This window comes from Perognathus longimembris, chromosome 17 (assembly GCF_023159225.1).
Source record: "Perognathus longimembris pacificus isolate PPM17 chromosome 17, ASM2315922v1, whole genome shotgun sequence".
Classification (NCBI taxonomy): Eukaryota; Metazoa; Chordata; class Mammalia; order Rodentia; family Heteromyidae; genus Perognathus; species Perognathus longimembris.
In genome coordinates, this window is record NC_063177.1 from 6,049,846 (window position 1) to 6,064,285 (window position 14,440).

The 14,440-nt window shown below is 46.1% G+C and overlaps 1 protein-coding gene across 1 annotated transcript; it reads right to left on the reverse strand.

Moving 5' to 3' along the window:
- Window positions 1–1,325: 1,325 nt before the first annotated feature.
- Window positions 1,326–8,862, reverse strand: Odf4 (outer dense fiber of sperm tails 4). The gene is made up of 6 exons (XM_048366001.1): window positions 8,794–8,862; window positions 7,470–7,531; window positions 6,961–7,247; window positions 2,452–2,625; window positions 2,007–2,141; window positions 1,326–1,570 (listed from the first exon to the last, which is right to left on the reverse strand). The coding sequence occupies exons 1-6, from the start codon at window positions 8,860–8,862 to the stop codon at window positions 1,326–1,328; spliced, it is 972 nt and encodes a 323-aa protein (XP_048221958.1).
- Window positions 8,863–14,440: the final 5,578 nt, after the last annotated feature.

A 14,440-nucleotide genomic window follows, 5' to 3' on the forward strand; every position in this document is an offset into this window, starting at 1 on the left:
GTCTCTTGGACTTTTCTGCCTGGGTTGGCTTTGAACCATGATCCTCAGATCTCAGCTTACTGAGTAGCTAAGATTATAGGCATGAGCCACTGGTGCCCAGCTTATACTACATATTAATATTACTAATCTATTCACAGTCTGTCCCTAAACTCATTATTTATTTTATTTTGTTGCTAGTCCTGGGGCTTGAACTCAGGGCCTGGGCACTGTCCCTGAGCCTCTTTTGCTCAAGGCTAGCACTCTACCACTTGAGCCACATCACCACTTCTGGCCTTTTCTGTGTATGTGGTATTGAGGAATCGAACCCAAGGCTTCATGCATGCTAGACAAGCCATTCCCATTAAGCCATTCCATTAAGCCACATTCCCAGCACTCTTCTAGCTTGATGGTGGCAGGTCTCTACACACAAGACAAAGATCAATCACAGGTGTTCTCCTGAGCAAGCAGCTGCTTTGAGCAAGATGGCCACATCCCAGTGCCCAAGCTGGCTGCCTAGTGTCTATGTGAATCTTGATTTATAACCCAAATATACACATTGTATATAGGACCTAATCTTGTCAGTGTCTGTGTGTGTGCACGCACGCACTCACACACCAGTACTGGAGCTTGAACTTGGGGCCTGGGCACTGTCCCTTAGCTTTTTCACTCAAAACTGGTGCTCTACCACTTGAGCCACACCTCTACTTCCACCTTTTGGGTACTTAATTGGAGATGTGCCTCTCAGAGTCTTTGCTGTCCAGCTGGCTTCATATTTAGATCCTCAGATCTCAACCTCCCGAGTAGATGGATTTCTGGTGTAAGCCTGGCTGAAAAAGGATTTTCCTGTACACAGATTGAGCAGGTTTGGGGACCAAAGGATGCCAAAGGATTCCTAGGCAGGAAGAACTAGAAAACAAACTCAGTCTTTCTCACTTCATCTCCCTGTCTCCTTCCTCCTCCCTCAGTTCACCTGAATGATTTCCAAGTGTAAGAAAGAAGAGATAGGGCTGGGAATATGGCCTAGTGGTAGAGTGCTTGCCTCGTGTACATGAAGCCCTGGGTTCAATTCCTCAGCACCACAAATATAGAAAAAGCCAGAAGTGGTGCTGCGGCTCAAGTGGTAGAATGCTAGACTTGAGCAAAATGAAGCCAGGGACAGTGCTCAGGCCCTGAGTCCAAGGCCCAGGACTGGCAAAAAAAAAAAAAAAAAAAAGAAAGAAGAGATAGACAATTTATTCCACATCACCCAAGCTACAGACCAGGCAGGGAGGAGGAGGAGGAGGGGAAAGAGGGGAAAGGTGGCTTGCGTTCTCTTTTGCTCAATCCCTGCTGTGATGAAAACCAGCCTATACCAAGGATTGTGTGAATGAGCTGTAAGTCTGAGACAAGCAGTCAGAAGCTGGTGGCTGCTCATTGTGATGCAGATTTGGGACTTCCTCCTTGTAGCTGGAAGTGTCTGAGATAGTCTTAAGCTCTTGGTCGCTTGGGGACTCTTCCACTATGCTGGAACTGCCAAAGCAGGCAATCTTCATGGAGGTTCCACTCAGAATGAGGCTCCAGAAATTTTTGTGGTTGAGATAGCAAAGGATTCCTGGGGAAGAACAGAGGCCAGGAGAGCAGGAAGTGGAAAGCAGAGCTGGGCCCTGGAGGCTTATACCTGTAGTCCTAACTACTCATGAGCCTGAGAGGATCACGGTTCAAAGCCAGCCATGGCAAGAAGTCCATGAGACTCTTATCTCCAATTAACCTCCAGACTAGAAGTGGAGCTGTGGCTCAACATGGTAGAATGCTGACTTTGAGAAAAAGAGCTTAGGGACAGCACCTAGATCCTGAGTTTAAGCCCCACAACTGAACAAAAAAAAAAAAAAGATTGACAAGCAGGTTGAGAGAAGAGGGACCATTAAGTCCCTAACAGCTTTTCTGTCAATGCCCCTTCCCTTCCTCCCACCATTGCCTCTTCCCACCATTTCCCCTTCTGCCCTTCCACTCTGGCCCTGCTTCCCCCAGGCCTCCTGCTGTCTACTTACCACAGATGATATACAGCTTAAACACAAGCCAACCAATGAAATAGCTCCAGCCAATAGGAATGGAGACATTTCTCTTCAACTCAAAGATCCAGAGGTTAATGGGGAACAGCAGAAGCGTGAGAAAGATGAAGGTGACTAGGAGACAGAAAGCAGAGGTCTCATTCTCATTGAGGAATCCCACAGGAGACTCCACATTGTCTGCGAGGCCAGAGCCACCAGCCACAGCTCCCACCAACACACAGAATTCCGACTCAAGGAATCGCCTCCACCTCCCGGTGGCCAGGAAATGATATAATTTGACTTTCAGTTCTCTTTTCCCACCACTTCCAACCCCAGAGACCCCTGCTCCCCACTCCCCATCCAGAAAAGGAGTGCCAGGAAGATAGATGAAGGCTAGAAGAATGGAGGTTCTTCTTCAGAGCTTGGGAGGGAGGGGAGCAGGCACCTTCACAAAAGCTCAGGATGGTCCCAACCAAGCTGAAGTTAGGCAAACTCTGAAGATAAGGCAGGTAGGGCAGGTGCAACCAGATAGTGAGGATGAGGCCCAGGGCTAAGGCCAGGAGGAAAGTCATCATGGCCACCAAAAATATAGGGTGATGTATCCACAGATTATAACTGTCTGGGGAAAAGAACAAAAACAGAGACACTCTAAATTTACAAAAGATGAAACAGAATCAAGTGAGCAAATATACAAAAAAAAAAAAAATGTTCAGCCCCACTCATCACCAAAGAAATGTTTTGTTTTGTTTTTTGCCAGTCCTGGGGCTTGGACTCAGGGCCTGAGCACTGTCCCTGGCTTCTTTTTGTTCAAGGTTAGCACTCTGCCACTTGAGTCACAGCGCCACTTCTGGCTTTTTCTGTGTATGTGGTGCTGAGGAATCAAACCCAGGGCTTCATGCATGCTAGGCAAGCACTCTACCACTAAGCCATATTCCCAGCCCGAAATGTACATTTTATATAATAATAAAATAATGTTAGCTAGACACAGGTGGCTCATGCCTGTAATCCTAGCTACTCAGGAGGCTGAGATCTGAGGACTGCAGTTCAAAACCAGCCTGAGCAGGAAAGTCTGTGAGACTCTTATCTCCAGTAAACTACTCAGAAAAAGCCAGAAGTGGTTCTGTGGCTCAAGTGGCAGAGTGATAGCCTTGAGTACAAAGAACTCATGGACAGCACCCAGGCCCAGATTTTAAGTCCCAGGACCAGCCAAAAAATAATAAAAATAGAAAGTAAAATAATGTTGTACTTACTAAATAAACCAATATAAGCCGAATGCTGGTGGCTCATGCCTATAATCCTACCTCCTCAAGGGGCTGACAGCTGAGGATAGAAGTTCAAAGCCCCCCTGAACAGGAAAGTCAGTGAGATATTTTTCTTCAGTCAAGAACCAAAAAGACAAAAGTGGAACTATGGCTCAAATGGTAGAGCACCACAGAGAAGCTAAGGGACAATGTCTAGGCCCTGAGTTCAAGCCTCAGTACACACACACACACACACACACACACACACACACACACACACACACAGAGCAAAGTGAAACAGGTTCTGTTGGATGTGGGGAATGAAAACCAGCAGGAGTGAGGAGGGCTAAAAAGGATGGCGAATGAGCTGGGAATATGGCCTAGTGGCAAGAGTGCTTGCCTCGCATACATGAAGCCCTGGGTTCAATTCCTCAGCACCACATATATAGAAAAAGGCCAGAAGTGGCTCTGTGGCTCAAGTGGAAGAGTGCTAGTCTTGAGCAAAAAAGAAGCCAGGGACAGTTGTCAGGCCCTGAGTTCAAGCCTCAGGACTGGCAAAAAAAAAAAAAAAAAAAAAAAAAAGAGAGAGAGAGAGAGAGAGAGAGAAAGGATGGCGAATGAGGATGAATATGGGCCAAGTAGTTTGTTTACTTTCATGTATGAAACTATTACAATGAAATCTGTTGAAGTTGTTTTAAAAAGGGGAGAGGCCCCAAGAGTGATAAGAGAAAGTGAGGTTAAGAATACGTTTTGGTTTTTTGCCAGTCATAGGCTTGAGTCACTGTCCTTGAGCTTCTTTTGCTCGAGGCTAATGCTCTATTACTTTGAGCCACAACGCCACTTTCAGCTTTTTTTGTTCATGTGGTACTAAGGAATCGAACCCAGGGCTTCATGCATGCTAGGCAAGTACTCTACCACTAAGCCAACTTCCCAGCCAAGGTTAAGATACATTGTATACTTGTGTGGAAGTATCACAATGAAACTCCTCTTGTACAACTAATTCATACTAATAAAAATACATAATTTTATCTTCTTGCCAGTCCTGGGGCTTGAATTCAGGGCCTGGGCACTGTCCCTGAACATCTTTTGCTCTAAACTAGTGCTCTACTACTTGAGACACCATTTCACTTCTGGCTTTTTTTGTGATTAACTAGAGATAAGAATCTCACTTACATTTCTGCCCAGGCTGGCTTCAAATCATGATCCTCAGAACTCAGCTTCCTGAATAGCTACTATTACAGCTCTTAAGTCCAACACCAACTCATGCCTGTAATCCTAGCTACTCAGAAGTCAGAGATCTGAGAATTAAGAGTTTAAAGCCAGCACTAACAGAAAAAAGTCTTTGAAACTTATTTCTAATTAACCAGCAAGAAAAAGGCAGAAGTAGTGGTGTTGCTCAAGTAGTAGAGAGCCATCCTTGAATGAAAAAGCCAAGCAAGCCTAGTGCAGGTGGTTCACATCTATAGATCCTCACCACTCTGGCTGGGAATGTGGCTTAGTGCTAGAGTGCTAATAATAAATACATACATACATACATACATACATGCCAATAAATAAATAAAAGCCAAGCAAGAGCCTGAGGCCCTGAGTTCAAGCCCTGGTATGTACACAGAATTATATATCTTAGTAATAAATAAAGATTTAATTGAAAAAATTGAGTAACTACACAATAAATGATACTTTTCTTTTCCCCAAACTTATTGCTATAAGGCTGGGTTTTTTTTCTTTTCTTTCCTTTTCCTTTCTTTTCTTTTATTTATTCATTTATTTATTGCTTATTTTGTTTTTTGCCAGTCCTGGGGCTTAAACTCAGGGCCTGAGCACTGTCCCTGGCTTCTTTTGCTCAAGGCTAGCACTCTACCACTTGAGCCACAGTGCCACTTCTGGCTTTTCCTATATTTGTGGTGCTGAGGAATCGAACCCAGTGCTTCATGTACACAAGGGACGCACTCTACCACTAGGCCATATTCCCAGCCCCGGCTTTTTTTTTTTCATAGTGGAAGAAATTAATAGCCCTATACTTTTTTATTTATGTTCAGAGAAATGAACATGTGGAACTAAACCTCTAGTTTCCCTGGAGCTGAGAAAGGAGGCCCAATTCCTAAGAGATTAGGAGAGATGAGACTCACTTCAGGAAATAAATAATTGCAAAAATTCAAGGAAGCAAGGAACAGACACTAGACAGAAAAGGGAAATTCCTTGGAGCCAGAGGTGGCCCAGAGAGGCAAGGAAGGCCTCAAGGCAGAGGCACAGGAAATGGCTGGGACCAGAGCATTGACTAGGAGAGAGCATTCCAGGATATCCCGCCCAGTACCCTGGGTATTCAAGCCTAGTGGAAGGAAATGCTCTCCTCAGCCTGCACCTGGCTCTTCTCCCACATGTAATGTGGGATTCAAACGTATCTGTCAGCTGGGTGCCCATTTCTCATGCCTGTAACTCAGAAGGCTGAGAGGCGAGGATCGTAGTTCTAAGCCAGCCTGGGCAAGAAAGTCTGTAAGACTCTTATCTCTAATTAACAGGCAAAAAGGTGGAAGTAGCTGGGTACTGGTGGCTCATGCTTGTCATCCTAGCTACTCAGGAGGCTGAGATCTGAGGATAGTGGTTCAGAGCCAGCCTGGGCAGCAAAATCTGTGAGACTCTTATCTCCAATTAACCACCAGGAAACTGGAAGTGGTGCTATGGCTCAAAGTGGTAGAGAGCTCTAGCCTTGGGTGAAAAAAATTCAGGGACAGTACCCAGGCCCTGAGTTCGAACCCCAAGACCAAAGTGGAGCTTCTAGTAGGGTGCTATCCTTGAGCTAAACAAGTCCAGGTAACTGGGTGCTGGTAGCTCACACCTGTAATCCTAGCTACTCAGGAGGCTGAGATCTGAGGATCACAGTTCAAAGCCAGCCCAGGCAGAAAAATTCGTGAGACTTTTATCTCCAATTGATCAAGATTAATTAATCACAAAGCCCAAAGTGGCGGAGGAGGAGGAGGAGGAGGAGGAGGAGGAGGAGGAGGAGGAGGAGGAGGAGGAGGAGGAGGAGGAGGAGGAGGAGGAGGAGGAGGAGGAGGAGGAGGAGGAGGAGGAGGAGGAGGAGGAGGAGGAGGAGGAGGAGGAGGAGGAGGAGGAGGAGGAGGAGGAGGGAGGAGGAGGAGGAAGAGGAGGGAAAGGAGGAGGAGGAAGGAGGAGGAGGAGGAGGAGGAAAGGAGGAGGAGGAGGAGGAGGAGGAGGGAAAGGAGGAGGAGGAAGGAGGAGGAGGAGGAGGAGGAGGAGGAGGAAGGAGGAGGAGGAGGGGGAAAGAAGGGGTTGGTGGAGGAGGAGGAAGCTCAAGGACAGCATCCAGGTCCTGAGTTCAAGCCCCAAGACAAGTAACAAAAAAGAAAAAAAAATGAAAGCATAACTGTGGCTCAAGTAGTAGAATGCCAGCTTTGAACAGAAAACACTAAGGGACAGTGCTCAGGCCCAAGTTCAAGTCTCAGTATTCACACACACACACACCCCTCTTGCAGTTTTAGAAGCAGAGTGCTGACTCTGGATTTAACCAAAGTGGGTGACATTTTCCAATTAACGATTCAGTTTGACCACACCAGGAGAAGAAAACCAAGTGCCTTTGTAGGTCTTAGTGTCCGTAGAGTGCCATCTTGCAGGCCACAGAACAATGCCTGGAGAGAGAAGACAAAGGCAGGTCCCTCCCACCCCCCTGGAGCCTGGGCTGCGGGAGGGCTCACCACTGCCTGCATTAGAACAGCCCTTGGATTTGCAGAGGTACATGAGTCCCATGGACATGGTGGACACGAAGCTGTAGACTTTGTTGGTGACGTTCACAGGGCAGCGCTGGAAGAAGCGGCTCCCAGAGGGGTATAGCCACTTCCCGGAGAAGACCATGAGCAGGAGCAGGAAGAAGGCCAGCAGGCTGATCTCCGCAGCCGCCACCTGCGCCAGCCAGCGGAAGGTGTGGGTGACTCTCCACAGGAAGGGCAGCTGGGAGTTCCGACGCTCTCTGGGCCAGTTGTGGCTGTTGGAGGAAGGGATAGGGGTCTGCAGCCTTCTTTGGTGCCAGGCTTGAGCTCTGCCACTCCAGCCCTGCCTCCTCCTTTGGTGCCAGGCTCAAGCGCTTCCACTCCAGCCATACAGCCCTCTCCCCCTTCCTTTCCAGGTCTTCTGCTCCTAGGGGCATACAACCCCTTCTCTCCTTTACCTCAACTCCCAGGCGAGGCCCTCCTCTTGCCCTACTCACTTGCCCCTCCTTCTCCGAATACTCTCAGGGGAGGGATCCGATTGGACCAGAGTGTCTGCTGTCTGGGAAAGAATGTGAGGAGAAGCGTTCATGTCAGACACCTGAGCTCCAGACCCAACGGAAGCGCTCAGCCTATTCTGCCGGCCGGGCCCCTAACTGCCACAGAACATTCCTGGGGAGCTGTGAGATGGGGGAGGGGACCCCAAGCTTCAATTCCAACCCTTTCTGGAAACTCAGTTTCTCAGGGCCCAGTCCACAGCTGTGGATATGATGTCTCCCTCTGGCTTCTGCTTCTCTGCTTCAGTTGGCATCTCTGAGAGTTCTCCCTTTGTCTTCCTGTGTCCTTCCCCAGCCCCAACCCCAACTCTAGTCTTCACTGGTCGAGCAGGGAGGGAGGAAAACACTTTCTCTCAGCAGCTTTAGATGCATCTTCCAAAGATGCCATCCATAAACCTCTTCATGCTGTCCCCAGCCCCTTTGTCTCTCTCTCCATCTCTGCTCACTTCTAATTCTTCTGTGTACCTTACTTCTTCCCTTCTTTTCAGCACCAGATGAAGGAAGACATATTGAGATAAGTGTGTGTGTGCGTGTGTGTGTGCGCATGTGTTATTACTGGGACTTAAACTCAGTGCCTTTGCTCTCACTTGGCTTTTTTGCTCAAGGCTGGTGCTCTACCACTTGAGTCACACTTCCACATTGGGCTTTTTGTTGGTTAATTGGAGATAAGAGTCTCATGGGCTTTTCTACTCTGGCTGGCTTTGAACCACTAGCCTCAGATCTCACCCTCCTACGTAGACAGGATTATAGATATGAGTCACCAGCTCCCAACTTTAGATGATTCTTTTAGCCTTTTTTCCACTGTGTGTGTGTGTGTGTGTGTGTGTGTGTGTGTGTGTGTATACCTGTTCTAGGACTTGAACTCAGGATCTGCACACATTTTTGTCCTCAAGGCTAGCCCTCTACCAGTTGAACCACAGCTCCATTTCCAGTTTTTTTTATTTTTTAGTGTTAATTGGAGATAAAAGTTTCATGGACTTACCTACCAGGGCTGGCTTTCAATCTCAGTCCTCAGATTTCAATCTCCTGAGAAGCTAGGATTACAAGCATGAACTGGCCCAACTAGATAATTATTTTTTAGGACTCACTAGCAAACCAAAGGACCCAAAGCAAAGGCTGGTTTCTTGAGGCATCCTTGCATGTAGTTGGCAGCAAAGGATAAAATGCAACTCCAGTTAGTTTAAGCAAAGGGCCATTAACTCTGAATCCCAAGGTCACTTGCAGAGCTGGCCTTCAGGAATAGTTGACATTCTGCGAAGGCTCTGACCCGTCTCTTCTTCTTGAGCATCTTGTCCATTCTCTGCAGGCCCACAGGCTTCTCTGCTCCTGTGAACATGTGGAGAATGTGGCCCCTGTGCCCAGAGTTGTGTACCTGACCCCCCGTGGCTGTCACAGAAGGGAGCAGTCAGTGAAACACGCTCTAGCCCTGGCAGACACAAGCGCCTTCCTCAGATCAGCCATGCTGAGAGGCACCAGCCTAGAGACTAAACCTTGAAAATGGCAGGAGAAGGTGCTGGAAGAGGGGACAGTGCTGGGCTGTTGGAAGGTCATTCACCCAGAGCCAGAGGTCATTAGGATTGTGTTTCCTTCCTCCAGTCTTTTTTTTTTTTTTTTCTGGAGTTTCTAATAATAGCCAACAGTTCTCTCAACAACATACTGTCATGTGGAAGAATCTTAGAAATTTAATGTTTCCTGAAGACCATAACTCCTGGAAGATCACACTATAAATAGATATCCCCCTTTTTTAATAGAGCCCATCAACAGTCACAACTAAACAAGGCATGGTTTAATCATACATGTGGCCTGAACTCAGGGCCTGGGCACTGTCCCTGAGCTTATTTTGCTCAAGGAGAGCACTCTACCACTTGAGCCACAGCACTACTTCTGGCTTTTTCTGTTTATGTGGTGTTGAGGAATTGAACCCAGGGCTTCATGCATGCAAGGCAAGGACTCTACCATTAAACCACATTCCCAGCCCCCCGGTATTTTTTTTAAGCAGTGGAATAATAAACACCATATTTTATGCTAGGAAGAGAGGAGAGGGGCAGGGCAGGTCCCACTGGCACAGTTACAGGTGATTAATTGGTATTAATCTAGTTCTTGGTTTAGGGAGTAAGTACAGGCAATTGATCATATGCAGATCCTTTTATATAGAACAGATTTCATGTATTTTGAAGATGTATCAAACATTGTTTCCAAAGGTAACTGGACATAATTCAAGAAAGGAAATATAATCCTGGAGAGTATCAGCTCAGTAATGGAAGATATTTACATGGTGTCACAATATATAAAGTAAATAGTGATTGCTGGGTTTCAACTCAGCATCAACAGATGAACAAAGAGCGGAAGACTAGATAAGAACTCCAAGAGTAAACACGGAAGCCTTGGCAGGGACCAAGCAAAAGCCTAGAAGAGATAGCTGGAAGGTGGAAAAACTTGGCCAATAAATTTCCTGGCTCCTTTGCTGCAGGAAATTGGCAAACTTTTTCTGTGAAGGTCCAGATAATAAAAACTTTAGGCTTTTTTCTTTTTTTAAGATCCTGGGACTAGAATTTAAGGCCTAGGCACTATCTCTGAGCTTCATTTTACTCAAGGCCCGTGCTCAACCACTTAAACCACAGCTCTACTTCCAGATTTTTTTAGTAGTTTATTGGAGATAAGAGTTTCATGGATTTTGCTGCTGGGCCTACTTCAAACTGTGGTCCTCTGGGGCTAGGAATATGGCTTAGTGGTAAAGTGCTCGCCTCATATACCTGAAGCCCTGGGTTCAATTCCTCAGCACCACATATATAGAAAAAAAAAAAGCCGGAAGTGGCACTGTGGCTCAAGAGGTAGAGTGCTAGCCTTGAGCAAAAAGAAGCCAGGGACAGTGCTCAGGCCCTGAGTCCACGACCCAGGAATGGCAACAAAAACAAAACAAATAAACAAACTGTGATCCTCAGATCTCAGCCTCTTAAGTAGCTAGGATTATAGGCATGAGCCACTGGCACCTAGCTACTTTAGGCTTTGTGAGCCAGGCAATCTCTATTACAACTACTCAATTTAGCCACTGGAGTCTAACAGCCATCCCAGACCATATGTAAATGAAAGGGAGTGATTATTACAAGATACAAGGCTTTAAGTCAGATGCTGGTAGCTCACATTTGTAATCCTAGCTAATCCTACTCAGGAAGCTAAAATCTGAGGATAGAGTCAAAGCCTGGTGGACAGGAAAGTTCACAAGACTGTTCATTTCTAAATAACCAAGGAAGGAAGGAAGGAAAGAAGGAAGAGAGGGAGGGAGGGAGGGAGGAAGGAAGGAAGGAAGGAAGGAAGGAAGGAAGGAAGGAAGGAAGGAAGGAAGGAAGGAAGGAAGGAAAGAAGGGAGACAAACAAGAAACCAAGAAGCCAGGTAACAGTGGCTTATCCCTATAATCCTAGCTACTCAGGAGACTCAGATCTGAGGATCTAGGTTAAAAGCCTGCCCAGGCAGGAAAGTCTGTGAGACTTTAAACTACAAAAAAAAAAAAAAAAAAAAAAAGCAAAAACAGGAGCTGTGGCTCAAGAGCTGGAGTACTAGCCTTGAGCAAAAAGGTCAGGTCCTGAGTGAAAGAGAGAGACAGAAACTGAGACAGAGAGGAAAGGGAGGGAGGGAGGAAGGGAGGGAGGGAGGAGGGAGGGAGACTGAAAGAGAAAGTAAGAAAGAATTTGACAGATTACCCTGCAAATCTTATGGAGTAACAACTCCTTGCAGGGTGCATCCTTCAAGAGTGAACTCATGTTCATGGATAAGGACTTCCTTAGCATCAAACTTATTCATCTCTATAATCATTTCTATAATTCCCAAGCACATTTTGATCTGTATTAGCCCACAGGGTCATGCTCTAGCATGTGCCCTGTATCATGGACATTTATGTTATTTGGCTGGCTCTTTTTGCTTTGGGGAACAACACTACCCTACCTAATGGACAGCTGACTTTCATTCTGGCTTCTTACCCATCTGAACAAACTGTACTGTCAAGAAATTTCCCACTTTAAGGATCCCAGTCAGAGTTGGGTACAGGTGTCTCACACCTGTAATCCTAGCTACTCAGAAGGCTGAGATCTTTGGATCACAGTTCAAAGCCAGGGATGGGGGGAGGTATCTGCCAGGGCCCTGATGGCTCACCAGGAAACTGGAAGTAGAGCTGTGGCTCAAAGTGGTAGAGTGCTAGCCTTCAGAAAAAGAAAAAAAAAAAAAAGCTCAAGATAGCACTCAGGCCCTGAGTTCAAGCCCCAGGACCAACAACCAAAAAAAAAAAAAAGTTTATAGACTCTTACCTCCAAATAACCAGCCAAAAAGGCAGAAGTAAAGGTGTTGGCTCAGTGGCAGGGTGCCAGACTTGAGCAAAAAGCCAAGTGAGAATGTGAGGTTCTGAGCTCAAGCCCCAGTACTGGCACCAACAGGAAGGGGAGGGGAGGGAGGAAAGAAAAGTTACTTTCCCAACCTTCAAATGAGAGCAAGCACATAATGGAGGATCAGTCAGACACAATGTCCCTGGATATAATCTCAGGAGCCAATGATGCAAATAGTAAGGACAGTGAGGATGCACTTCATAGAGGCAATGGTACAGAGCCAGGAGCAGTGGGATGAGCAGCATGCATAGCCATATCTGCTGTGAATAATCCTGGATGTGTTGGGGGCATCGACCTGTCATCCAGGCAGCCAGGACTGGGCTGCTGCACCAGTGCATGATTTCTAGACCAGTACCACAGGTGCTTTTGGAGGTACCTTAGCTCACTTTTTTTTTTTTTTTTTGGTAGGTTGTAGGGTCCAGAGCTTGGGCACCATCCCTGACCTCTTTCACTCAAGGCTAGCACTGTACCACATGGAGTCACAGCTCCACTTCTGGTTTTCTGGTGGTTAGTTGGAGATAAGAATCTCACACAGTTTCCTGCCCAGACTGGCTTTGAACCATACTTCTCAGATCTCAGCCTCCTGAGTAGCTAGATTACAAGGATGAGCCACCAGCACCCAGCACTTAGCTCACTCACTTCTTGGGGCTGGGAATATGGCCTAAAGGTAGAGTGCTTGCTTTGCATACATGAAGCCCTGGGTTTGATTCCTCAGCACCACATGTATAGAAAAAGCCAGAAGTGGTGCGCTATCTCAAGTGGTAGAGTGCTAGCCTTGAGCAAAAAGAAGCCAGGCCCTGAGTTCAAGCCCCAGGACTGGCAAAAAAAAAAAAAAAAAATCTCACTTCTGCTTTTCAGATGATTCCATACAAACCCAATATCCTCTCCAGAAATACCAGTTTCTGTTTATAACTAATTTCTGTTTATAACTAGAACCTTGACTGTGTTGTCAGCTTCCTAATACATAAAAAATATCCAAGGGAATTAGAGAAGGGAAGGGGAGCATCAAAATGGTGAGATAAAGGGTAGGAGACAAACCAGTGCAAAAGCAATACTTACAAGACAATATGCTATAAACTAACTTGCACAACTTGGGGGTTGGATTGGGGAGGAGCGAAGATAAGAGAAAAATGAGGGAGAAGGTAACAAGTTTAACAAGAACTCACTACCTTTTGTATGTAACTGTAACCCCTCTGTACATCACCTTAACAAATAAAAAAAATATTAAGGGGCTGTGTGCTGGTGGCTCACGCCTATAATCCCAGCTACTCAAGAGGCTGAGATCTGAGGATTGCAGTTCAAAGCCAGCCTAGGCAGAAAAGTCCCCTTGAGACTCTTATCTCCAATAAACTACTCAAAAAAGCCAGAAGTGGCGCTCAAATGATAGAGAGACTCTGGAGGTAGAGTCTTTCTACCTCCTGCTGTTGTCATGGTAGTTTCTATCCTGGGCAAGTTGTCGTATGTACAGTGAAGGGTAGGTTGATGGCCTCTTGTAGAGAAAACCCTGTCGCAAGCCTGCTTCCCCCACTCTCCAGCAACTCTCTGTTTTTCTGTGGGTGGCCTCTGATATCACATGACCGTTCTCTGACATTGGTTGGGTCTGGGCAGCCCCATTAGCTCTTTGCTCTCTCCTCTATTGAGCTCTATGTGTCTGGGGCAGGGGAGGGTGGAAAGGAGGAGCCTGGTACCGCCAGCCAATCTGTGATCCATTTTTGTTCCATCCAAACCTGGAATCCAGCTCATTTTGCAGCTTACAGTTGAGGTTGACTGAGTGATGGCAGGTGGCAGATAATGCAGACATGCATTGTGAAGACCAATGTTTGGGGAAGAAGGACCTGTAGGCCTCAGAGGTCTGGAGCCCATCTACCAGGCACTTTGTGTCCCTCAGCCTCTTCTGCTAGGCCTCTTTTAATGAAATTTTATTGACAAGGTGATGTACAGAGGGGGTACAGTTACATAATAAGGTAGTGAGTACATTTCTTGTCATATTTATTATACCCTCCCTCATTTTTCTTTCCCTTCCCTAGTTCAGGCAAGCATATATACAATATCCAGTGTACCAAAATCATATACAGTAACCACCTGTGGTACGCCACAGGAAATTCACCTAGTACATAAAACCTAACAACGAAAAAATCCTCCTGTTTCCTTCTCTTGGAGTTCATTTTACTTAGCCTCATCTTATATAATCATATGTACATAGCTGTTGAGCTATTGTGATCCTCTGATAGGTCTATCCTAGACCTTTTATGTTTGTTTAGTAATTGTTTGGTTTTAGATACATAATGTAAAGTCGCTGACCCAAACATGTGGAAATACCATTTGAAAAGAAGTTTGTTATTTTACAGACCTGATTTCTACTGTTATCCTCTCCCCTCCCTAACAATCATATATCAAGGACACCGTGCACCTTTGTTCTCTGTGTTCTAGGCTTGTCTTGCTCAACATTATTTGTTCAAGATCTGACCATTTCCCTGCGAATACCATTATTTTATCATTTCTAATTGCTATGTAATATTCCATTGTGTACAGGTACCACA

Excerpts from the sequence above, each read along its gene's own strand:
- Odf4 (XM_048366001.1), bottom strand. The coding sequence starts at position 8,862 with ATGTTCACAGGAGCAGAGAAGCCTGTGGGCCTGCAGAGAATGGACAAG. Across the intron at positions 2,626-6,960 it reads CTGTTCTAATGCAGGCAGTG|ACAGTTATAATCTGTGGATA; the intron begins GTGAGCCCTCCC and ends TCTTTTCCCCAG. Across the intron at positions 1,571-2,006 it reads TAAGCTGTATATCATCTGTG|GAATCCTTTGCTATCTCAAC; the intron begins GTAAGTAGACAG and ends GTTCTTCCCCAG.